Below are 25,248 nucleotides of genomic sequence, written 5' to 3' on the forward strand. Positions count from 1 at the left end.
ATCCTGCTCTACTCCTCACTGACTGTGTGACCTTGGGCATGTTACCTAACCTCTCTGAACCTTGATCTGTGAATCTGTAAGATGGAGATAAAGCCACCTACCCCACAGAAATGTTAGGAGGACTACGTGAGCTAGCATACGAAGGGCCGGGCACAGAGAACATATTCCTAATGTTAGTACCTCTCCTACGCACCAGGCATTGTCCTGAGCACTGTGAAGTACAGGATCGCCACACTTGAGAATTTACAATCTAGGTGGGAAAACTGACATGTGAACGAAACATTGCCAAACTGGAGAATAGATTCTGTAATGGAGTTGTGTGCAGGCAAAGTGCCCGATGCTGGGAGGAGCCGGGGCAGAGGAGGCCAGCAGGAGCTGGCCACGTGCAGTGAGGGTCAGGGAGAGGCCATGGCAAGCAGAGAGCACAGCTAGTGCAAGAGGCTGTGGGTAAAACAAACAAGCAAAAAGCCCCAGCAGGGAATTGCAAATAATCTGATACAGCTGCTGCAAGAGGGTGCAGAGGAGTAAGAGTGAGGGGCGAGTTGGCCCGTGAAGCAGGCAAGAGCTCTGTACAAGGGGCTGGGCAGATATCACTCAAGTGAATGGGATGCACACTCGAGAAATGGAAGGGTTTAAACAGTTTTCAAGTACAGCACTCAGGCAGATACAGGCGGCAAAGCAAAACGAAGCAAAACATGTCAGACTTCTCCAAAGTGTGCTCTTTGGGAGGCAATGTGTCTTATTTGTGAGGGAAAAGGGTATGGCCAAAAGGTTTGGGGATGGCTAAATTAAACAAAATTAAGCAGGTTTCTGTACTATAGGAATTCCCAGAGTGAGTCACCATGAGGGAGATATAGTTTTAGCGCTTCCCAAACTTATCTGGTCCAAGGAGTCCTTTTCCTCAAGGAATGTCTGTGGGACCAGTGTTCTGTGGTACACACTTTGGGAACCACCAGCTGAGAACATCCCCCATTTAAAGGGAGTGCTTTTGGACCTTTCTAGTTGCTCTCTACCCTGTAATGCTATAAAAATTAAACAATGGTGGAGCAAATTTATTTTTCCAAGGAGAAATCGAAGCATGTCCTAAAGAGTCACCTCAGATCTAGAGATGGCTTCTTCAAATATTCCCCTTCCTTCAAGGGCAAGTCCAAGCTCTACACCCCCTAACACCTTTCCCAACCACTGCATCCCTGGTTATGATGAAACTTGTTTCCTGAACCATCCACATGGTACAAATGGGTTTTGTCCCCCCAACTAGAGTGTGGGTCTGGTCTTTATTTCTTCACATCTCTTGAGACTGCTTTATTAGTTTAACCTATCACTTCATATTAATAAATTCTCTATTTATCTAGAAGCCACCTCCCACTATCCACCACCCAACGTAAGAGCAGCGAGGTCTGTAATTTATCAGCCCTGTTCTTGCCATGTGGCAATCTTCTCAGGAATTGGCTTTCTTTACATCTAATCATCATTACAGCATAGATTTATGTAGCCCTGCAGATAAGGTTTTGGAAGTTTCAGACCTGCAATAAACAGCTTACTAGATTTTGCTTTGGATGTCTGTCCAGTCTTGATCAATCGCATGGGTGTGGTGTACATCAGAGTAGCACAAACCAGAAGACCAAAGTGTACAAAGCCAACATGTTAGACTATTTGCCCTTGTGCCTGGGTGGGTGCTTACCTTGCCTTCCTGGGCAGGGTCCTTGCTGGGCCCTTGGTAGGGAGCCACGGATTCCCAAGTGACAACCACCACGCTACTGGGCTTGAAAGAGACTTCCGGGAACCCTCTCTGGACACACTCCGCTGCCAGCTGAGTGACAGAGGTAGATAAGTCTTCCCGATAGTAAACCTTCCCAAGGCCATCTGTCGTGTCCAAGTCCGCCAGGAAAGGGGCGACTGCTCCGAAGGTCGGTGGGAAAAGCCCAGGATGGGATTCTTTGGCTGGGGGCTCACTCATGGCAATAATGCCATTTGTGGTAATCTGTACAAAACCAAACATCATTAAGAGGAGTGCAGAAACTTACAATCAAAAATTGGGAGCTGCCTTCCCTGGTGGCACAGTGGTTGAGAGCCCGCCTGCCGATGCGGGGGATGCGGGTTCGTGCCCCGGTCCAGGAGGATCCCGCATGCCGTGGAGCGGCTGGGCCCGTGAGCCATGGCCGCTGAGCCTGCGCGTCCGGAGCCTGTGCTCCGCAACGGGAGAGGCCACAACAATGAGAGGCCCGCGTACCGCCAAAAAAAAATAAAATAAAATTGGGAGCAACGCAAATACCCACCAACAAGAGAACAGGTAAATAAATTCTGGCCATTTCACACAATGGAATAGTATACAGTAATTTTTTTAAATACACAAAACAACATGAGTGAATCTCACGAATATTAAGCCAAGCAAAAGAATCCAGACACAACAATAGTACACAGTATATGATTTCATTTATGTGAGCTTCAAGAGGAAAACGGTATAGTTCAGTTAACTGCAATTAATCGCAAATGTACACAATAGTTGCACTTGTAGAGTACGTAAAGATAAAATTATCTCAGCTCTTTTTTCCTTGAAAAAAAGAAAGAAAGGAAAGGAAAAAAAAAAAAAGATGTGCAGAAACGACGACTTCTTCAGGGAGACTGAGCTCCCGTTCACAGAATGCTGTCATAGTGTATCAAACATGACAGTGTGTCAAATACAAAACAATTGGAGAAAGACATGATCCAGAACTGTAAAACTCAGCATTCTTTGCCTAGGGAGGATGGCCTGGTAGAAGGAACAGGGGCAAGAATCACAGGACCTGACTCTGGCGCAGTCACCAGACCTCGGGCAAGGGTCTTAAACTTCGCATCGTAGGCTTCCCATGTGTGTGGTTTGTGGCACACAAAGGACTGTTCAAACATAAATCATCATCAAAGACTGTGTTAATTTACTCAACAGAGTAATCATTACAAACCAGGGCTGTGCTAAGCACTGTGGGTCCACAAATAAGTAGAACCCAGGCTCTGCCTTCAAGGCACCCACAATCCAGAAGGACATGGAGATGGACTAACACAGATGATAAGACAATAAGCAAACAAGTGTCAAGAAGTAAACGTGAATGGGCCACGATGGTGGCGTTATTTTGAACAGATTAATGAATTAGATCAATAGCTAACATTTATTAAATGTTTACCATGGGGCTTCCCTGGTGGCGCAGTGGTTGCGCGTCCGCCTGCCGATGCAGGGGAACCGGGTTCGCGCCCCGGTCTGGGAGGATCCCACATGCTGCGGAGCAGCTGGGCCCGTGAGCCGTGGCCACTGAGCCTGCGCGTCCGGAGCCTGTGCTCCGCAACGGGAGAGGCCGCAGCAGAGGGAGGCCCGCATACACCACAAAAAAAAAAAAAAAAAAAAAAAAATGTTTACCATGTTCCAGACCTCTTATTAACATCTAATCCTCAGAAGAACCCCGTAAAACTAGCTATTACTATTATCCACATTTTTCTGAGGTGGAAAATGAGGTAAGTTAATCAATTTGTCCAAAGTTACCAATAAGAGGCCTCACTGGGATTTGAACCCAAGGACCCCGACTTCAAAGTCGGCCCTCTTAATCACTACATGTACAGCCTTCTTGAAACCAGTTATCAGTTATCACTTCTTGAAACCAGTTTATAGCCTATGAAAAGATTTCACTGTTCTTATCCAGCTAAAACCCACATTCCCTGGGAAAATGGGGAAGGGACTACAGCCCCCTGGCAGTGGGCGTGCTTGGGCCTCCTGCAAAGCCATGCTTAGAATGAGGCTTTGAGCCCTTCCCACATCCTTGTTAGTGCACAGTTCACTGGTGACAGAGAACACCACGCCAGTGATCTTTTTACTTCCGGAGTCTATGAATTAAAAACAAAAAAAATCCCTAATCCAACGAGAGCGACTTTGCATATGGCCCTAGTTTGCACTTCAAGAGGCTACAGATTGGAAGAACACAGCAGCAAAGGGAGTTACAATTGTTCAAGAGTTCATTAGAAGGCCTGTGGGTTTTCCAGGTCACTTACTTCCCTCCCTCCTCTTCCCACGGCCTTATCCTTCAGTCACTTCAGACCTCATTCCTAGAGAAGGCGGCAGCGGCCGACAAGAAGGAAAGGAACTTAAGACCAAACTCTACAACATGCCAAGAACCAGGTAAAAAGCTTCGATGTGATGGAGCCAATTTGGGCCCCGGGAAGGGAAAAGGACAGGTTTGAGAGTTAAGCGTGGACCTAGCAAGATCCTTCTTTTTTACCAAGTGTCACGGTCTGTTAACTGTTCAGGTGACATATTTTCCATCATCACCTGGCACCAGCAATGATTTTCTAGAATGCACGGACAGGCTGCAGAGAAGGGAGTCAGGAAAGGAGCCCCGTCCAGCTGGTCTCCTGCCCTCTTCGCCTCCACCCCGTCCAAACATCTCCCAGCACAAACATCCTGATTGGGTTGCCGTGTGAGAGCGTGGGAAACGGCTCACTTTCTCAAGCCACCAGAAGCTGGCAGTTACCAGCTGCCAGTGGGAAGTGATCACATGGAAGCCACGTACAGACAACTTGCTTTTAAAAAGCTGTTTTCCAGTGAAATTTAAATCAGGCCAACAATTTTGAAAATGTTCCCGGTGCCTTACATTATTGAGAATCTGGGCACAGCAATTTCTGTTTTCACAAGGAATGCTTTAGGAATTGAGTTTTTAGACAAGAAGCATGACACCCTGCCTGCAAATGCTTTGGACAAAGACCAGATAACCCTCATTAGTATTAGTAGGAAAATTATTTTTCAGGCAGTTTTATGGCACATTCAACTCACTTGTCTATGATAATGAAGAAAGATGTCATATACAGAACACCCCGGAAGTTTCATTTGATTCTTAAACTTCTTAGTAAACGTTTTCAGTTTTGTTTTTGTTTTTTTTCCAAATGTAACAATTAATGGCCAACTTGATGAACGATGTTCCTTTACATTTGGGTGCCAGGCTTATTTCACAAATCTGTCCAGCTCATGATACTCCTACTGGCCTGGTTCCTTTTCTCCGTCTTGTTCAAGTCGAGCAATTCAATAGAAGGGCAGGCGCACAAAGGGAAGGGCCTAAAAGGCACTTGGGAGTCCAGGAGGACAGACCTGGGTACCACTGAGACAGGCTGGGACCTGGGACCCTCTACCGGAGCACTTGCACTTGGACCTGGACAGACGTCTCCTCCAGCAACAGAATACAAAGACACTATAGGGGGCTAAAAATAACTGTGTGCATGCGCAGTTGGGACGAATTATGAACCATAAGATACAAAAAGGCCACAAACCAATCACCACTTCTGAGGTCCCTGGAGCAAAAGCAGGGTACTGCACGTGACCCCTGCACACAGCACCACCAAGGGGGTGGGCAGGCCACCTAAGCCACCCCTAGGGCCCGACCCAGCAATCCGCTCCCACCCTCACCCCATTTAAGGGACCAGCTCACCGCGCCCCACCCTAGGAGTACAAGCAAGGGTGCCTGTTTCTTGTTTTTACCCCTCAAGCTGCAGCACAAGTCCCAGAAAAGCCTTGCCTGAGTTTCTTGTCTGGCTTCTTATCCACTTCTATTGATTAAAGAATCCAAGGACCCAGGTCGGTAACACCATCTCCAAAGGGACTAGACAGGGGACCACAGAGAGAGTCACGCAGCCGCCTGTCCAGCTGCCCAGGGCTGTCCCCATAACAGCTGTTCACCCAGTTGCTTAAGCCAGGAAACCTGGCAGTTGGCCTTGATTCCTTGCTCTTTCTCATCCCATGTCCTGTGTGTCCGGCCTCCAAAGTATACGGCACTTTCTCCACCCCTGCGACCACCAGCACCCCTCTTCCCCACCTCCTGCACCCATATAACGGGCTCTTTCTCGCCTCTTCCAGGGCTCAGCTGAAATAACACCTTCTAAGGGGGCCTCCTCCATCCAACCAGTGTAGGCTCCCCTGGCTGGCCCCTCCTCCTCCCTTCCCTCACGCCTGGCCCCCATTTATATCTCCGCCTCCTATTTGTGTCCTTCCGGGCACAGACCACAGATTGTAGGGATCTCACTGACTCATCCGCCAGCTCTGGCCGCTCTCCCCACCGCCACAGTACATCCCTTGTGGTCCAGGACCAGGTCCGTCTTGGTCTGTGCCATAGCTACAGAGCTTATCCCCTGCCTGGCACACGTAAGAGGGGAGGTTCATAGGGATAAAGCCTCCCACCAAGGCTGTCTGAGAAATACTGCCCGGTGAGCTTCGAGAAGGGCCACAGCATTATGTGTCCGTGGTTCTTCCGCTGGAGTGCGACACGATTTACTAAAACACTTTGCATAAATGTGAACCGATAACTCAAGTCTGAGTAAGTCTCTAGATCTAACTACCACTTTACGGGAAATACAGGGGACAGAAGCACGCTTAGAGGATACCATAGGGATGTGACCAGCAACATCCAGAGTATGGGACATCCTGAAGGACAAATACCCAGTTTCTTTAATAAATGCATGGAAAAAAGGTGAGGGGAACCTGTAGATTTCAGAAGTCGTGAGGTACATATCTACTAGACGTGATGTGTGGTCTTCGCCTGGATCCTGATTTAAACCAGTCAACTGAAAGGCCAAATAAAATACTTTATGAACCTACGTGATATTGGATGACATTAAGGAAATACTGTTAACTTTTTAGGTGTGACCATGATTTGGCAGGGGGGTTTTTTGTTTTTGTTTTTATTTTTGGCTGTGTTGGGTCTTCATTGCTGTGCGCGGGCTTTCTCTAGCTGCCGCAAGCGGGGGCTCCTCTTCGTCATGGTGCGCGGGCTTCTCATTGCAGTGGCTTCTCTTGTTGCGGAGCACGGGCTCTAGGCATGCGGGCTTCAGTAGTTGTGGCACGTGGGCTCAGTAGTTGTGGCACAGGGGCTTAGTTGCTCCGCGGCATGTGGGATCTTCCCGGACCAGAGTTCGAACCCATATCCCCTGCATTGGTAGGCGGATTCTTAACCACTGCACCACCAGGGAAGTCCCCATTTTGTTTTTAAAAAGTCATTTCTTTAGAGGTACATTCTGAAATATTTACAGTGAACTAAAATGTTTGGGATTTGTTTTAAAACAATTCAGTTTAGGTAAGAGGGGAGAATATTAAGAATAGGTGGGGATATAGATGAAACTAGACACACCATAAATGGATACATGTTGAAGCTGAGTGATTCATGAGAGTGCATCATAATATTCTATTTGTGCATATGTTTAAAATTTTCGGGCTTCCCTGGTGGCACAGTGGTTGAGAATCCTCCTGCCGATGCAGGGAACACGGGTTCATGCCCCGGTCCGGGAAGATCCCACATGCCGCGGAGCGGCTGGGCCCGTGAGCCATGGCCGCTGAGTCTGTGCGTCCGGAACCTGTGCTCCACAATGGGAGAGGCCACAACAGTGAGAGGCCCGTGTACCGCAAAAAAAAAAAAAAAAATTAAATAAAAAAATTAAAAAAATAAAATTTTCCAAATGAACTTAAAAAAATAGATAATGAAGTGACTGATCTAAAGTTTAAAGTTTCTAAAGAAAGGCAGTTAACTTTTATAGCTAAGCCCACATGAATGCTCTCTGTGAGGAGGAGGGCCCACGTTCATTGTCTGAATTCCTCCTTCCCCAGACTGGTCCACCCCTTCCCTCACAACCCCTGCCTCTCCTCTACCAGAGATTTTCAGGAATGTTAGTTGCACTGGGCAGTGCTAGATTGTGTTAATGAGTGGAAGGTGCTGGTGAAAGCAGGTTTAGTAATTAACATGAACCAAAAGTTGCAGACGCTTGAGGCACCAGGTACAGGGCCCAGAGGCCAGAAAGAAACAATTATTACACCAGTATTATTTTCTGTTCACCACTTTGTGCCAGCTGAAAAATTACATGGATTATAGGACCAGGTTTTAGTTTTGATATGAATGTTGGTGAGGAAAAGTCTAGAGTAGAAAAACATGTGCTGGAATTTTTTTTTTTAATTGCTTACACTTCTCCAAACTCACCACGGTGTTTCACCTCCTTAACACTGCGTAGTTTTGCATTTATGGTCCCCTCGGTCTCGAAGACCCTCACTCAGCTTCTGTCCGTGGCAAAGTCCCATTTCCCTGTGAAGCCCTCCTGCCCTCCCCAAGCAGGGTTTAGCACCAGCTCCTTAACATCTGCACCTCTCTCTATCTTTGGGCCATTTACAGGCCCAAAATGGAGTCGCTTATGCTAAGCCCCACATCACCAAACTGAGACTTATTTCATTTTGCATAGCTCCTCGGAGCTCCTTTCTATCTGCTAGATTGGATGCTGCCGATTCGAATCGATTTTTGCTCAAATAAACGCTTAAAAATTTTAATATGCCCCAGTTTATCTTTTAACAACTCGCAATTAGCACCTTGGACTCCTGACTCAGGAGCCCTGAGTCCCAGTGGCACCAGCACATTCCTTGCTGTGAATTATGTAATAGGGAAGAACAAATCTAACTCTATATTGGATCTGTTTCTTTTATTTTAACCTTGAAGCAATTACACTCCAATAAAGATCTATTATTAAAAAAAAAAAAAAGAATGTTGCCTGTAGCCTGAAATATACAGGACAGCCCATTCTCAAGGCTTTGAACTTTAAAGGTATAACACTTCTCCATTCATATAGAGATAAAAAGTTGCAGAACAGAGAATAACATTTGTCCTGTTGGTCGTTTATAGGAACACTGTCACCAGACCTACATGGCCAGCTGCAAGAACAAAGGATTCTGGCACCAAGAAGTGTGCACCAACCAACCACACCCCCTTGCCTTTTGGTATAAAAGAAGCCTGAACCCTAACTCAGGGAAGATGGTTCTTTGGCACACTAGTCCACCATCTTCTCAGTCTGCTGGCTTTCCAAATAAAGTCACTATTTCTTGTCCCAACACCTCTCTCGATTTATTGGCCTGTCATTCAGCAAGCAGTATGAACTTGGACTTGGTAACTACAACATGGCAAAACTCTTGCGAAATTTTATTTTTTTTGGCCACACTGCACGGCTTGCAGGGTCTTAGTTTCCCAACCAGAGAGCGAACCCACGCCCCCTGCAATGGAAGCTCGGCGCCCTAACCACTGCACCGCCAGGGAAGTCCCAAAACTCCTGTGAATTGAATGCATTCCTGAGAAAGTCTGTCTGTATTATTGAGGGCTAAAGTAATAATGATGATGATGATGATGATGTTATATTATTGTCTTAAGGTAACTCTAACCAAATATTGCCTCGTTGAGGTTTTTGGTAGCGTAATAATACATTGCTTCTTTATTGAAAAACAGCTACATCCAGCACACTGACCAATGTAAATACCGCCCTGAATCCTGCTGACAGTTCACACTGGGAAAAAGAAGTTACTTCAGCAAAGTTAATGTTCAGCTCAGCGTGTTACTAGTGCAACTTGACACCCCTGTACAGAACACACCTATTCGCTCACCCCAAGAAACACACCAAACAATAGGCTCTTCATCCAGCTGCACCATCAATTACATCACAAAACGCCCCTGGGTGAAAATGCAAGCCTCACAGGGCTAACAGTTGGAGCCACTTACTTACAATTGTTTCAACTCAGCTGACAGCAAGAAGAGGTGGGACAGAGCACTAACTCATAATGAGGAAGTGGCCCCCATTTAAAAAAAAAAAAAGCACTTCCAATCTCCTGTGCATCTTTAAAGTGAACTTACAGGCAAATGAAGCCCTGGAGAAAGTCTAAATGCAGATACTCCATACATTAAAATTATGTGTTAGATTCCTTATATTCAAGCAAACGCTGAGGAAGTGAAACAACAGCCATCTTTTTTGACTTCAATGAGCCTGGTAGCAGGCCCCAGGGCAGAATGCTTTTCCCCTGCAACCGTGAGGGGAAAGCCTTCTTTAAAACAGATGTGGTTAAGAATACTTGAGGTATGCACAAATAAGAAACAAATGGGCTCCTTTTAGAAATGCAAAGAGCAGTACTGGGAAGACAATGAAATTGCAAAAGCAAACTCCAAGGGGGGACGAAGCAGGAACCTAAGGTAAAATAATTTAGGCCAAAGAAGGAAAGGGAAGCAAACACTTACTGCTAGGTTTGAGGCCCTTTACTGAAGCTGTTTACATTTTTTTAAATTTAATACAACCACCCCTCTTTTCACGTGTATGAAACAGACAAGGAAATGACAAGAGACTTAATTTAGCTTCATGTCACACAGCCAGCAAGCGATGGGACCAAGATTTGAACCCACATCTGGTCGAGTACATTACCGGTGCTCTTTCTGTTATACTCAGCCACCTAGTTTAGAGAAATGGGGAGCAAAAGTCCTGGAAGTTGCAAAGCTTCATGGGATGGCTCCATGGATAGAGACTGGGCAGCTAGAAAAACCTAGAAAATGAAAAGGGCCTAAGAAAAGAAAAACTTGAGAAAGAAGTCCCTGAAATAGCCTGAACTAATGATACAATCAAGGTGGAGGTTAACTGATTCCAGCCTAGAGCCCAGAGGGGACCTGGGGCCTGCCCCACTTGAGTGGTACTTGACAGTTTACAAAGCATTTTTACTCCAGTTATTGTAGTGAACCTAGTAAAGCATGCATTAATATCATCTTCATTTGAGAAAAATATAAGTTTCCGTTTATAGGACTTGCCTAAGATCATACACCAGAAGTACCAGAACGAAACTCTTGAGTCTAAATTGCAAATATTTTCTATTAACTCCACAGAGCCAGAGAAATGACTCTGGCTTGAATTAGAAATAGAAACAAAAGGATCAGCAGATAAAAACAAGGGGCAACCTGGTAGTAATAGTTAAAAGATGAGTCAGTGTTTTAAACTTAATCCAGTTAATGTCTAATGAGAGACTCAGGATAAGTTACCCATCTCTTCTGCAGGAAATTTCTACCTGAGGTTATCTGCCAACATTTAAAAATGGTTGGGAGTCTTTAAATTTTAAACTCTGGTGTGTCGATCAAAGAAGAGGTAGAAGTGTCCTTCAGCATTCCAGAACAGGAGGTGATAAGGAAAGGCAAGAGAAGGGCCTTGTCCAAACCCTCAGACTCTGGGGAGAAGTGTGCCCCTCCTTCACATCTTGGATAGAGATATCACAAGTTCACCTGTGCTGACTAGGGCACCAGGACTCCCTGAATTTGGATTATACCAATCCCGTCATTTGAACACCAGTCCCTTAATTTGAACATCAGAAATTATAGGGAAAGAATTAAGCACTTATCTGCCTTTCCAGAACAAACCATGTCAGTGTAACCCAAAAGCCCCAGTTGATGAGGGAAAGCTCTTCTTTACAGGAGTATGCCAGCTAATAAATGTAGAAAGAACGCTAGAAACCAACAAGTAAACAACAAGACAAAATAAGACACAATTTGGCAACCGTTGATTTAATAATTGATTCAGGCAAAGATCATCAATGGTTGCTGTAGACGTTAAGTGAAAGGTCGGTGGGCAAGGGACAGCTGCATAAGGCCAAACAAGGTGTCACCCCATAGCTTGCTCTCTGCTTACAAGGGGAAAAATGTAACACGACAGACATGATCTAGCTGTCATCACCTTAACACGAGCAGCTAGCAGAGCAACAACCAGACATCACTCGCCTCCTGATATTATACACTATGACATATATGGCTTCATTCATGAAGTATTCTTGTTAAATAATGTTTAACCTACTCAACAATAAAAATACAGATAACCCAATTTAAAAATAAGCAAAGGATGTGAACAAACATTTCTCCAAAGAAGATATGCAAATAGCCAATAAAAGCATGAAGAGATGCTCAACATCATTATCATCAGGGAAACGCAAATCAAAACCACAATGAGATACCCCTTCACACCCACCAGGATGGCTAAAATCAAAAAGTCAGATCATAACAAGTGTTGATGATGACATGGAGAAACTGGAACCCTCATACATTGCTGGTGGGAATGTAAAATGGTGCAGCCCCTTTGAAAAACGATTTGATAGTTCCTCAAAATGTTAAACATGGAGTTACCATATGACCTAGCAATTCCACTCCTAGGTATATACCCAAGAGACCTGAAAGCTGATGTCCACACGAAAACTGGGACATAGACATTCATAGCAGCATTATTCATAATAGCCAGAAAGGAGAAACAACCTGAATATCCATGAACTTATGGAAGGAAAAATAAAACCATGGAATATTATTCAGTCATAGAAGAACTAGGAACTGCTAAGTACTGCAAAGTGGAGGAGGCTTGAAAATGTTATGCTCAGTGAAAGAAGCCAGTCACAAAAGGTCACATGTTGTATGATTCTATTTACGTGAAACATCCAGAGCAGACAAGTCCATAGAGACAGACAGTGGATTAGTGGTTTCCAGGGACCGGGGCAGTGGGGAGGTGGGAGAGATGGGGAATGACTGCTGAAGGATACTGGGTTTGTTTGGAGGGTGAGCAAAATGTTCTGGAATTAGACGGTGGTGATGGTTGCACAAGTCCCTGGGTATACAAAAAACATTGAACTGTACACTTTAAAGGGGTGAATTTTAGGGTATGTAAATTATATCTCATAACACTGTTATTTAGAAAATCAAGGAGGTGTAGAAAACAAGGGGGGATGTGTACACACATATGTTTGTACATTTGAGACTCTCTCTGCAAAGAGATAAAAAATTCATGAATAGTGATTGTCTCTGGGGAGAGAACGATGGGCCTGGAGGCCAGGGTAGGAAGGAAACTTCCCTTAACACTGTTTTTACAAGTTTTATTAACCATTTGCATTGTCTTACTATTCCCCAAATTAATTTTAAAATAAAATTCTACATGTTTTCTAAAGAAAACAATGTTTAACCTGAATATTTTCAAAATTACCAGTTTTCAGAAAATACAGAGATGGAATAACAGACTAGACTACATTACAAAGAAACAGTCAAATGCAGAAGGTGGGACCTTCTACAGGACATTAAGCAGTGACTCTTAAATAAAGTGAGAAATAAAAAGGGGGAGCGTATTGGTCAAAATTAAAAGAGACTAGCGACTTACCTGGTGGTGCAGTGGATAAGACTCCACACTCCCAATGCAGGGGGCCTGGGTTCGATCCCTGGCCGGGGAACTAGATCCCACATGCATGCCACAACTAAGAGTCGGCGTGCTGCAACTAACGAGCCCACGTGCTACAACTAAGGAGCTGATGAGCCACAACTAAGGAGCCTGCCTCCTGCAACTAAGACCCAGTGCAACCAAATAAATAAATAAAATAAAATAAAATAAAAAATTAAAAGAGACTAAAGAGCCAAATGTAATGCTTGTCATCCTTTGGGCCCCAGTCTGAATGAGTCTAGCTATAAAGGACAGCTTTGGGGATACTGGAGAGATTTGATATGGACTGGGCATAAATTGATAGCAGGAAATTATTATTGATTTTGTTTAGTTTGATAATAGTATGCTGGTTAGGTAGGGAAATGCTGTTACTGTCTTAGGAATGCATAGTAAAATATTTAGTGATGAAATGTCATGATGGCTGTAATTTATTGTTACTTTGGATATATGAGTAAAGAGAAATTAAACAAACGGAAAATGCTAACAACAGTTACCTTTATGTAATGTGTCTATGGGTGCTCATGATACTAATTTCTCCCCTTTTGTGTGTGTGTGTGAAAACATTTCTAATTAAAAATTAAAGGGACTAATTAAAAATTAAAGGGACTTCCCTGGTCGTCCAGTGGTTAAAACTCCGCACTTCCACTGCAGGGGGCACGGGTGCGATCCCTGGTTGAGGAATTAAGATCCCACATGCAGTGCGGCCAAAAAAAAAAAAATTAAGAAAAAAATTTACCTGAGGACAAAGCAGTTAAGAAACCTGCTCCTTAAGGGATAAGAATCAACTTTTTTCACAAACAATGCAATGGTGAGTGATGTGATGCAGTGTGGGTTCCGTGAGAGCAGGGATCATGTGTGATGTCACTCATCGTGTGATGTAGCCTCACGCACCTGGCCCCAAAGTCTGTACATTACAGTGCTGATGAGAGACTGTCAAATGAATAAATGAATGAAGGAGGGGAAGAAGTCAGTATCCAAGGTGGCATAGTATAAAGACCGCAGAACTAGGAAGAGCTGAGTTCAAGGTCTACCTCGACCCGAGCTGAGTGTATTTTGACAAGGCCCTTAGCTGCATGTGTCAGTGTTCTTCTCTATAACAGGGGGCTCATCCTATCACCGGCCTGAGCGACTTCACAGGGCTGCTGCGTGTCTCAGATGAGATAACACATGAGCAAGCCTCATTGCACTCACCTCCAAATAGCTCTAGAACCCACAACCCATGTCCACACACCATCGCCACCCTCCCCTGGACCCTGGCAACAGGTCTCTAGCTGTGGAATTCAAACACACACAGAAGAATCACCAAAATTATCCACACACTCTAGTTCTTGCTTTACATATTCCTTCCACACATGTGCACATTTATTTTTTTCTTTTTTGAAGTATTTTAAATGAAATCCCAGGCATCAAATTATTTCACCTGTCCATATTTCCATATGTATCTCTCCTAAAAAACCAGTTTGTCCCAAAGATGTGTTTTTTACGGCCACTTTGTTTCCATGTTTCCATCAGGATCCAACAAAGTCCTTACCTTACATTTGGTTAGCTTGTCTCTTAAGCCTCTTTTAATCCATGCATTTCTCCCTCCTTTTTCTCCCATGGCATTTATTTGTTGAGGAAATGGAAATCTTTTAAAAATAAATCATGTCGGGTCGGTGGGGGAGGGATAAATTAGGAGTTTGGGATTGACATATACACACTACTGTATTTAAAATAGATAACCGACAAGGACCTATTGTATAGCTCAGAGAACTCTACTCAATATTCTGTAATAAGCTAAAATGAGAAAAGAATTTGAAAAAGAATAGATACATGTATATATATAACTGAATCACTCTGCTGTTCACCTGAAACTAACGCAACATTGTAAATCAACTATACTACAATATAAAATAAAAATTTTTTTAAAAATCATGTCACTCACCTAGCTAGAATCTCTAATGGCATCCCACTGCTTCATAGAATGAAGTAAGAAATACCTAGCGTTCATTCATACCTTCATTCATTCAACAGATCATAACAGAGCACCCACTATGTGCCCCAGACCCTACTCCTGGTGTGTACCTGGGAGACAGTGGTGAATAAGGCAGGTCAGACGCTGCCCTCAAAGGGTTCAGACTCTAATGGGAAAGATGAGCAACACACAAGTGAACAAATAAACTAGTTTTAGGTGGCTATACATGCTGGGATGAAATCAAGACAGAATGCAACAAAACAACACGCACGGGCGTCTGCATGTGAGCAGAGACCTGCGTGACGGGATGGTGCAGAGGGGAGAGGAGTGTCTACACCTGGGTGGGACAAGCTGGCTGTGGCCAAGGAACAGAAAGTGGCTAGTGAGGCTGGAGCCCAGCACGTGAGGACAGCAGGGTAATAAGGGATGAGGATGGAGAGCCAGCGTGGCTGTACCATCACCACACGTGATGAGCAGCTGGATGTCATTAAGTGCAAAGGGAAACACTTGGAGGGCTCTGAACTGCAGTAACCGGGTGTGACTTAGCTCCCCCAGTTCTTGCACCACCACCCTCACTCACATTGGCTTTCATTCTGTCCTGAAGACATGCCAAGTTCCTCCTCTCTACAAGCTCCTGGTCTCACACTCAGTAACGAGGCACCATTCTGCCCCTTCCCCTTTTCACATGGCTAACCCCCTATCCATGCTTTAGTTCCAGGTGGAGAACCCTCCACCTAGCTCAGTTTCACCACAATATATGAACTTCTTCCTCATAGCACTTGTCACAGTGTCATTACTAGTTTAATGTCTGTCTTCCTCACTAGACTGTGAAGAGCAGAAAAAACACTGGTCTGGTTTCAATCTCTAGCACTGGTCCTGGCATGTTAGGCAACAAATTAAATATTTGTTGAATGACCAGATGATGTATCTCAACATTGCACTGCATTATATGAGAAATAATAGCCAGTGTCCTGTACCTAGTAAACATATATATTCAACATCTGGTCACTTGATCAGAGAATACCAAAGATCCACGATAAAATGAACCTTAGAGATAATCTTATCAAACCTCTTTGTTTTATAATAAGAGAGATCTGGAATAATAAGAGGGTAAGATATGAAGTGACTGGACCTCAATTATAAGTTGGTTAATCCACCTGATTCATCAATTTCACTTTAGCCCCCATTAGAAATTAATACTCTATTAAGTATTCTGTGACTCAGCCAGGGCCACTGTTAGACCACAGGGCGCCTTTGGGCAAATGAGAAGCAAGTACCCTTTCCTCTGAATGGCCCCAGGCCCATGCTGAGGTTCAGGGCTTGGTGAGTGTGGCCTGAGGGCTGGACTTTAGCCAGTTTGTCCCCTCAGTCAGAGCCTTGTGCTGCAAACCACCTGCATAACCATGCGTGGTGACCCCGGGCTTAACCATAAACTTCCTATGTGCCAGCAAGTGTGGCAGGTCCACGAGTGATGTCAAGAGGAATATGATACAATCTCAGGGAGCCAGGCCGGCCTGCAGCTCAGGACTAGCACGGGGCTGCATGTACCCTCCCATCAAACCTGCGCCTCCCCAAAAAAGTCACGCGACCATGTCGAATATGGAGAAACACCTATTTAACTTGTAGTTTTTGCCATCAAAGAACTTAATAACAATGCCAAGAAATATGAGAGAGAAGAAAAGGCGGGAAAGGCCAAGATTAAGAAGGCCATTTAGAAGAGTAATCCAGAAGTGGCAAGAACACACACTGAAAATGCAATCCACCAGAGGAACCAAGCAATTAATTTCTGGAGTGTGAGCATTGGGGCTCCTGCTGTGGCCACAGGAGTTCAGACGACGGGCAAGATGATAAAGGTCACGGCCCTTGGTTGGCTCTGCAGATGCTACATGGAGGGGTATGAACCTCCATGAAAAGATGTTTGTCCCGATGGACACGTGTAAACACTAACTGGAAATGCTGAAGGTTCAAACGCAACAAAGGGAAGACACAATGAGTCACTCCACAACCCTAACAATACCACAAAACCAAGTGGATGTGTTGCTCCAAGAAATGGCAGATGAAGCTGGCCTTGATGTCAAATGCCACTACCACGGGGTCAGTAGGTTCTATAGGCACAAGTGTTGCTTCAATGGAACAGGATGAACTCTAAGAGACTGGCTTGTCTGCATGATCAAGAGTAAGTTACAGAACTGGTACTTCTGTTTACTTTACTTGCTTCTAAAATATTTTGTGTGTATATACAGATAAGTTGCACTCCAATTACACTAAGAACACTATGTATGCCAGAATGCTTAAACACTATTTGTATGTAGTGCTTTCTTTTGCTTTGCTGTACTTCCCAGTACATTAAGAAATTGCAGGGAGTTTCCACTTTGACATATTTTACGGTTCTGTAAATTATGCATAAAAGTACAAGGGACGTCTTTTTGTCCATGTCTTTGACAGAGTAGCATTAGCCTGTTGTGTATGAAACATCTTTCTCAAAAATTAACATGAAAAATCTAGCACGAGGGACTTCCCTGGCGGTCTAGTGGTTAAGACTTCGCCTTCCAATGCAGGGAGTGCAGGTTCGATCCCTGGTCAGGGAACTAAGATCCCACATGCCGCGCAGCGTGGCCTAAATATATAATTTTTTAAGAAAGAATCCCTTGGTAAGGTTGGTGGAATTAAGCAACATTGTCTTTCTTTTTTCTTTTTTTTTTTTTTTTTTTTTTTTTGCCGCGCCTTCCCGATCAGGGATTGAACCCATGCCCCCTGCAATGGAAATGTGGAGCCTTTAACCACTGGACCACCAGGGAAGTCCCTGAAGCAAGTTTTGAAGAAAGTCAATGGCCTGTATTGGCAGAGAAGGTAGGGTAAAAATAGGAAGAACGTTAGAAGATCTTAAGAGTTAAATTTACCTTACTTAAGGAAAGATTCCTAGATGTAAGTGGTATAATGAAAATCAGTTTGTCGAAGATGTATGTGGTGTGTGTGTGTGTGAGAGAGACAGACAGACAGACAGACAGTCATGAGGAAGGGAGATGAGGAGATGAGTCAGCAGAGCAGTATACAATCTTTTTGCTTCCAAGGATATCCTTTTATTATTTTTCCATAGCCATAAAGAATTTTATTTCCCAAATTGAACTTATTAAACAATAACTAATTCATTTCTCCATGTTTTTGAATCAAGACATGAATAACATCATATGTAATCAAATCACGTACTAGATTTAAACACTGGCCCACTCCCCTCTCATTACTCAGGATGGGGTCCAAAGAATGACTGGCTTCCACTGGGACTGTGCTGATTTAAAAATAGAGATTACTCCACGTGGAGAATCAGATCTTATCATGCAATGGCCCACAGGATCAAGTCAGGAAACCACGATGGCCCCTCACGCCACCATGGAATATTCCCCAGCAATACCCTCTGCCTTGGAACAGCTCTCAAATTAAGGCAGAGGCATACGATGTCTAGATACCATCAAATCAGCAGCTCTTGAACATTTTGGTCTCAGGACGCCTTTATATGCTTAAAAATTATTAAAGAACCCCCAGAATCTCATGTTTATATAGGTTATATTGATCAATACTTACCATATCAGAAATTAAAATTGAGAAAAATTTAAATATAATACTTAAATAATAATGAACTCATTACATGTTAACATAATTTTAAAGAAAATAAAACCCAAAAGTACCTAGGGAGAGAAGTGTCGTTGTTGTACATTTGTGCAAATCAATTTGATGTCTGGCTTAATGGAAGATAGTTAGATTCTCCTATCTTCTACATTCAATCTGTTGTGATAAATATCACAACACATGTAGATATCACATATCCTGTAGCCTCTAGTGAGCTCCACTATATACACAAGAGAGCATGGGAGTATAAAAAGCAAACAACATTTTCGTATTACCAGGAAAAGAGTTTTGACCTTGTGAATTTCTTGAAAAAAATCTCCAGGACGCCCAGGAGTCCCCAGACCGCACTGTTAGAACTGATGAGTTGGGTCATCACTAATGCTACCCTTTCCAAGGGCTCCAAACCTAGCTCTCAGCTTGTTCCCTGCTTTCCTACTTCCCCTTGTAAACCAGTGTCAAGGCTTCCATTCACCTTCCAACCTAACTGCTCTTTTGAAGGTCTACAAGCTCCAGGGCATCTCCATGTTCTGGTGCTCTTGTTGGTCTCCAACACCACCAGGTCAAACCTGGACTAATGCCTTTTCACTCAAGTCAGCTCTGCCAACCATCTCATCATTCTCTCACGCCTCAAGACCAAGAACCTCTCCCTCCCTGCCTTCTCCTCTGCGTTCCATATGTGACTGGTCAGAAATCTTGCTGATGCATCTTAGATCAACTCAGGTTCACCTGCTCCTCTCCTTGCCCCATTCCTGTACGCTCTAATTCCTGCATATCTGATAAATCAGTAACGTATGGGACTGGTTTTCCTGCTCCCAAACTCTTCTTGTCCACTTGTTCATGCTGTCTTGCAAACCACTGCCAGACTTATCTTACTGAAGACGGGCATGCCTTGTGACCAGCTACAGACAGTATAACCCAGCAACCACTAACCTTCCAGGAGCCATCTTTCATGACCCTCCATGTAACGTATTGCGTCGTTTGGCTCCACATCTTCAGCTCTCCCTGTATCCATGCCTGTTACCACCAAGGCGGGGGGTGGGGGGGGGTGGATGGGTGGATGACCTGCCTCACCCATTGACTATGGGCTCAGCCATGAGACTTGCTTTAGTCCGTGAGATGTTAGGAGACATGACCCAAGGGAAGGCTTGGAAAAGCACTATGCATTTCCACTTACTCTTTTATGCTTCTGATATCTCCATGAAAAAGGACATGCTTAAGCTGGCCCTCTGAAGCAGCACCATCCAGTAGAATTTTTAGTGGTGATGGATACATTCAACAGCAGTACTGTCCGATCTAGTGGCCACTAGCCACTAGTGAGGGTGTTGAACACTTGAAATGTGGCTAGTGTGACTCAAAAGCTGAAATTTTAATATTATTTCATTTTAATTAATTTAAAATAGCTGTACATGGCTAATGACCATATTAGGCAAAACAGCTGTGGAGGTTGAGAGACACCCTCCTCCCCCACCACCTCCCAGAGCAGAACCAGATCATCCCAGTTGCTCCTGCTGAAGCCACCCTAAATCAGCCCACCACCTGCGGATTCCAGACACATGAGCAACAAGTGCTTATAGTTACATGCCACTGACGTTTTTGTGGTTGTTTGTTACACAGCAAGAGCTAACTGATACATTTATCTCCTGACCCCACCTGCCTATCCCAGACTGAACCCTCCTGTGCCAACAAAAACAATCTGCTCCAGTGGGGTCATATTCCTCACTTTCCCAGCATACGCCAAGCTTGTTCCCATCCTCATGCATTTGCCCCTGCAGTACCTCCCACCATGAATGGCCTCTCCATTTCCCCCTCTGCCTACTGAAAATGGACCTGTCTTTCAAGTCTTAAATGTAACCTCCTCTGTAAAATCTTTCCTCACTACTCTAACTCACAGCACTCCCTTGGGTCCATCACATGTTTTAGGTCTGATGCTTGAAAGCATTATGAGTCAGACACAGACTTGGGCTGAAATCCTAGTTTGGGTATTTTTAACTGATGCTATGGCCTTGGGTAATTACTAATTATTATTATTTCTTCATCTGAAAAAAAGGGGGACTAATTATTATTATTTCTTCATCTGAAAAAAAGGGGGCACATTGTTTTGAGGATTAAATAATATAAAACTAGCAAGTCCCTGACACATGTAGATATAGTCATCCAATAATCATTTTCCTTCTCAGTGGGTTTCCTTTCATTTTCTTAATCTAATGCCCAGAACAGTACAGACCATCTAGTTCATGCTCACACTTCCTGTCAATTCACCCTTTCACTCAGGACCATGTGAGGGTTTCCATCAGCTCAAAAGAGCATCTACAAAACTACAAATAGTGGTGGGTGCTGTGATGTGGCACCAGATCCTCATTCAGCTCCTGGGAATGCACTCCTCAGCCCTCCTCTTCAATAACTGCCTCCGTGGAAAAATCTGCCTCACCCGAGGGTCACACCTCGGTCCAGGGCAGCCCTTATGGAATCACTGATCACTGTAAGGACACGGAGGTCCATCCCTCTCAGGAGGCTTGAGAGAGCTCTGAAAGGCCATCCCACCTCCAGAGCTCCCAGGGGACTGGCTGGATGCCCTTGCTGGTGGGCACTGCAGCTCCGCTACTCCGCTCAATCTTTCTTCACTGCCCTCCCTTCTACAAGTGTGGATCTGAGAAGCTCGCCCTAATGAAATAACCTACCTGCTAATCTCCATCTCAGAGTCCTTCCTGGGAACCCAACCTGAAGCACAGAAATAAGATGCAAAGAGAGCTCTGGGAGTCTTTCTCACTGAAACGCAGATTAAAAACCCAAATTGGCTCAGAAGGTGTGGACTGATGGGAATCACTTTTTAGCAATCGATTTTCTAGGTCTTTAGAACGTAATGCGGTTAGTCTGATGCCACAAGTAAAGAAGGGCAGGAGGGCCCTAATTTAACACAGGGGTTCATGAATAGAATTCAGTGGGTCTGTTAACCTAGAGAGAAAAAGAAATTTCATTTTAATTTTCAGTAACCCATAACTGGTATTTAGCATTTCCTTCCATTACAAATGTAGGCAACAAAACACAGTAGTATTAGCACTTAATGACCTTGCCACTAACAGAAGTCACAGATATTCTCCTATCACATTATCATCACAGTAGGTGTCTCTGAATATTGTTTACAGTCCCCATGACCTTGAAAGTTCCCGCATTAGCTTATCGTACACTGGATCCACTGCTACACCTTGCTATTTAATACGGTTAAAAAGAAAAAAACCACATATATCACTTAATGCAACTTTTAAAAAATATTTTAACTTATTTTTCAACAGAATTGACCTCCCTGGCAATCCTGTGGATTTTATCTTACGCATTTAAAAACCTAAGACAGGGTCTTACAGGCTACAGCAGACTGCGCAAGGAGGTCAGGGCAGTCAACCAACAAGGGGACACCCTCTGCCGGTGGAGACTTCGAGGACTCATTCTTTTGGGGCAAAGCCGACAAGCTCCACGTGGGTGTCGTCCCGGGCGAAGTCTGCCCCGGCCAGAAGACGAGCACAGCCATTTCACCGGCAGGACAAGCTCCAGCCGCTGCCGGCGTTGTTCCCCTCCACTTCTGGAATGCACACAGCTTTATATGAGATCCACATGGTGCGCGGCGGCGGCGGCAGGCGGCGGCACGAAAGGACTTTACCAAGTTGACAGCGTCCCCGGGCCCGGCCAGATCAGAGAAGGATCCAGAGAGCGAAAGGTCCCTGTCCCGCTCCCCATCTGGCCGCCCTCCCCCCGCCCCCCATGGTGACAGTGCTCGGCTACAGGAAATTGGATCACTGGGGCGCCCTTTCCCAGCCCTTAACTCTGGACTGAGCGCAGAATCATTGCCAAGGCATATCCGGAGTCCACACACACACACGCAGGGGCTGTCGGCTGCATTCCCGGGGCGGAGAGCCCGGTTTGGCGGTCTTTTCCTGCCCCGGCACCTACGGCAGTCGCAGGGCCCGCGCGCCGGCTGCAACCCAGCTCTGGCCTTTGCCCCGCGCCCGCGCCTGGTCCCAACCGCACCGGGTCCTGTCCCCAAAAGGCAGGGGACAATGGCGAGACGCGGACCGACTTCTCGGAGGCGATGCGGGCCACAGCCGCCGGGGTGGAAACGCCGCCCGGGTCCCGGGGTCCGGGGTCCCGGGGTCCCGGGGTCCGGGGTCCCGGGGTCCCGGAGTCGGGCAGGGCGCGCGCGGGGCGGCGCAGACGGGACGAGCTCCCCGGACCCGAGCGCCCCTCGGGCGACAGTGACCAGGCGATGGGGAGGCGTCGGGGGGCCGGGCGGAGGCGGGAGCCCCCTGGGGCTTGGAGGCCGAGCGCCGCACCCCGCGCCCCGGCGGCCTGCGGGTCCGGGTCCCCGCCCACGACGCTCACGTCCGTCCGCCTCCGCGGGCGCCCCCGGCCCGCCCGGGCCTTCCTTCCGACGCCGCGCCAGCCCCCGCGCCCTCGCAGACAACCGCCCCCAGCTCCCGCCCGGGGCCGCACTCACGTAGACCGAGTTGAGGTCGGATTTGTCGAAGAAGCGGAGCGCAGTGCTCAGCTCCAGGGCTGGCGAGACGCGGTCGTCCCCGGCCTCCAGCTCCAGGTCCCCCTGCCCGGGGCCGAAGGGAAAGAGCTCCTGGCGGCTCAGGCAGCCCCCGGGCCCCGCCAGCAGCAGCTGCAGCAGCAGCGCCCGCGTCCACGCAGCTCCGCTCCGGCGGACCGCGGCCAACATGTTCCCGGACTGCCGTCCCGCAAACCGAGGGGCTCTGCGGCCGGAGGCTGAGGAAGGCGGAGATGTAACCGGACGCCCCTCGGCAGCCCCGCCGCGTCTCCCGCCTCCCGAGGTTCCCACCCCGGGAAACAGGGGAGGGGAACCGAGGGGAGATGGGGAGGGCCCCGCCCCGTCCACAGGGCGCGCGGCGGAGGCTGCCCAATGGCCGCGAGGGGGAGGGCGAGGGGCGACACCTAATCCCCCAGCCCTTCTGCCCGGGTCGCCCTCCTTCCCCGCGGGGTGATGGGCGCTGGTGGCCGCGATCCCCGAAACCAGCCCAGTTCCCACCGAACGGCCGCTCCGGGAGTAGGAACAGAGGGTCGGGCTCTGCACTATTATCCGCGGCCCAGGGCTAAGTCGTGGAGATCGGGCGACGCGGAAATGCCCTGGATTCGGGGACACAGTCCACCCCAACGCTGCTTGGTGGCGTCCGGAGGTCGGACATGGTCAGGCTGGTAGGAAGAGGGGGGAGTCGGTGCTGAAGATTAGCAAGAAGGGGTCGGGCCAGGAGCATGGCCATTTACTCATGCCTCCATTCTTTCAGCCTTATTGGGTGTGGGAGCCTATGCCTGGTTATGGGAACTTCGGCCAGAAGTCGGGTGCAACCCCCGAAGTCATGAGTGTATCACAGTGTTAGGCGGGGTGGAGCCCCCAAGTGATAAAGGACATCGGGAATGGAATTAACTGGTCAAGGATGGCATCTTTGGGGATATGGAAATCAAACCAGGTCTTCCGAAGGGATAGAATTTCACCAGGGGGCTGCAGGAGGAACTTTCTAGAAGCTGGAGGGCTGAGCTGTGGGTGGATTCAAGGTGCCATTACCCGGTGGAGAATTCGGGAAAGGAATTCCCGAATTCCAGTTCGAAGTAAGTTTAATACCAAACCTAGGAATTTGAACTCGCTCTAACCCTTACAGAAGAACTATTGAGAGTTCTTGACAAAGGGAGATAAGCGACATAAGTGGTATCCGAAATAATCCGTTGGTCATTAATTTGGCACTGGGTTGAAAGAAGAGACACAGAGGTCATCAGAGGATCGCTGAAAGAAAAAAAAAAAAATAGGGATGAGGAAGGAAAAGTGGAAACCGAGAAGAAATGAATCTAAAAGGCATTACAGAGAAAGAAGGAATAAGACCTGATTATAAATTTGATATGGGGGATGGGGGGAGAGGAGAAAAGTTTAAATTGGGTGGAAGGTTTTGAGCCTGGAGGATTGCAAAACCTGTGTTGCCTTTTGAAACCAGGGAATGGGAGCTGGGAAGTTAGGAGTTGGCTATGTGTTTGATGTCAGACCTGTTAACCAGGAGGGGTCAACAGGGTATCCCCCGTTGCCTGTCGCCCACTAAAATTAAGGACCTGGGACCCAGTTTGGGAGAATTCTCCCAATAAACAGAAAGTTCTGTATAATGTTTAGGGAGCATGACTCCACTAGAAAATATGAAGAAAAAGCCAACAAAATACACCATCGTTTTGCAATCACAATAACCCTAGGAGACGGAAACCATCCCCACTTTACAGAAGAGAGACAGGGACCCAGAGAGGCTTAAATCACTTTGCTAAGGTTACACAGCTGCAAGCCTGCCTGGGACCCAGGGTGGTCTGGTTCCCCCTTCACCACTACACTTAAGTGGAGTCATTATTGCTACGTTTGTTTCTCTTGATGTTAAAGAGCAACTAACGCTGCCTGCCTGCAATCTGTTGCCAGATCCAGTGGCTTTTCTTTCAGTTTCCTCCCCGAATTGCAGCGCCCGGAGCCTGGAGCCTCCGTCCTGCCCCAGAAGGTCTTCCTACTCTACCCCATGCCATCCGTAGCCTCAGCTGCTGCACCGCCTGTCTCTGGGCTTCTGGGCCCCAGCTCTGCCCGTTCCAACGGAGAGAACCCCATACAGAGGCTCTTCTTT

General features: G+C 46.4%; 1 protein-coding gene and 1 pseudogene across 1 annotated transcript in view; one reads left to right on the forward strand and one right to left on the reverse strand.

The window, feature by feature from the left end:
* Positions 1-23,372, reverse strand: part of NID1 (nidogen 1) — a 94,834-nt gene extending 71,462 nt beyond the window's left edge. The window contains exons 1-2 of the mRNA XM_028481407.2: positions 23,085-23,372; positions 1,682-1,981 (exon numbers count right to left, since the gene is read on the reverse strand). Coding sequence (XP_028337208.1) covers positions 1,682-1,981; positions 23,085-23,309 — 525 coding nt within the window. The 5' untranslated portion in view covers positions 23,310-23,372. The remainder of the gene's footprint in view (positions 1-1,681; positions 1,982-23,084) is intronic.
* On the forward strand, positions 8,564-22,641 carry LOC129391675 (charged multivesicular body protein 1B2-like; annotated as a pseudogene).
* Positions 23,373-25,248: the final 1,876 nt, after the last annotated feature.

Source organism: Physeter macrocephalus, chromosome 20 (genome assembly GCF_002837175.3).
Source record: "Physeter macrocephalus isolate SW-GA chromosome 20, ASM283717v5, whole genome shotgun sequence".
In the NCBI taxonomy this organism is placed as follows: domain Eukaryota; kingdom Metazoa; phylum Chordata; class Mammalia; order Artiodactyla; family Physeteridae; genus Physeter; species Physeter macrocephalus.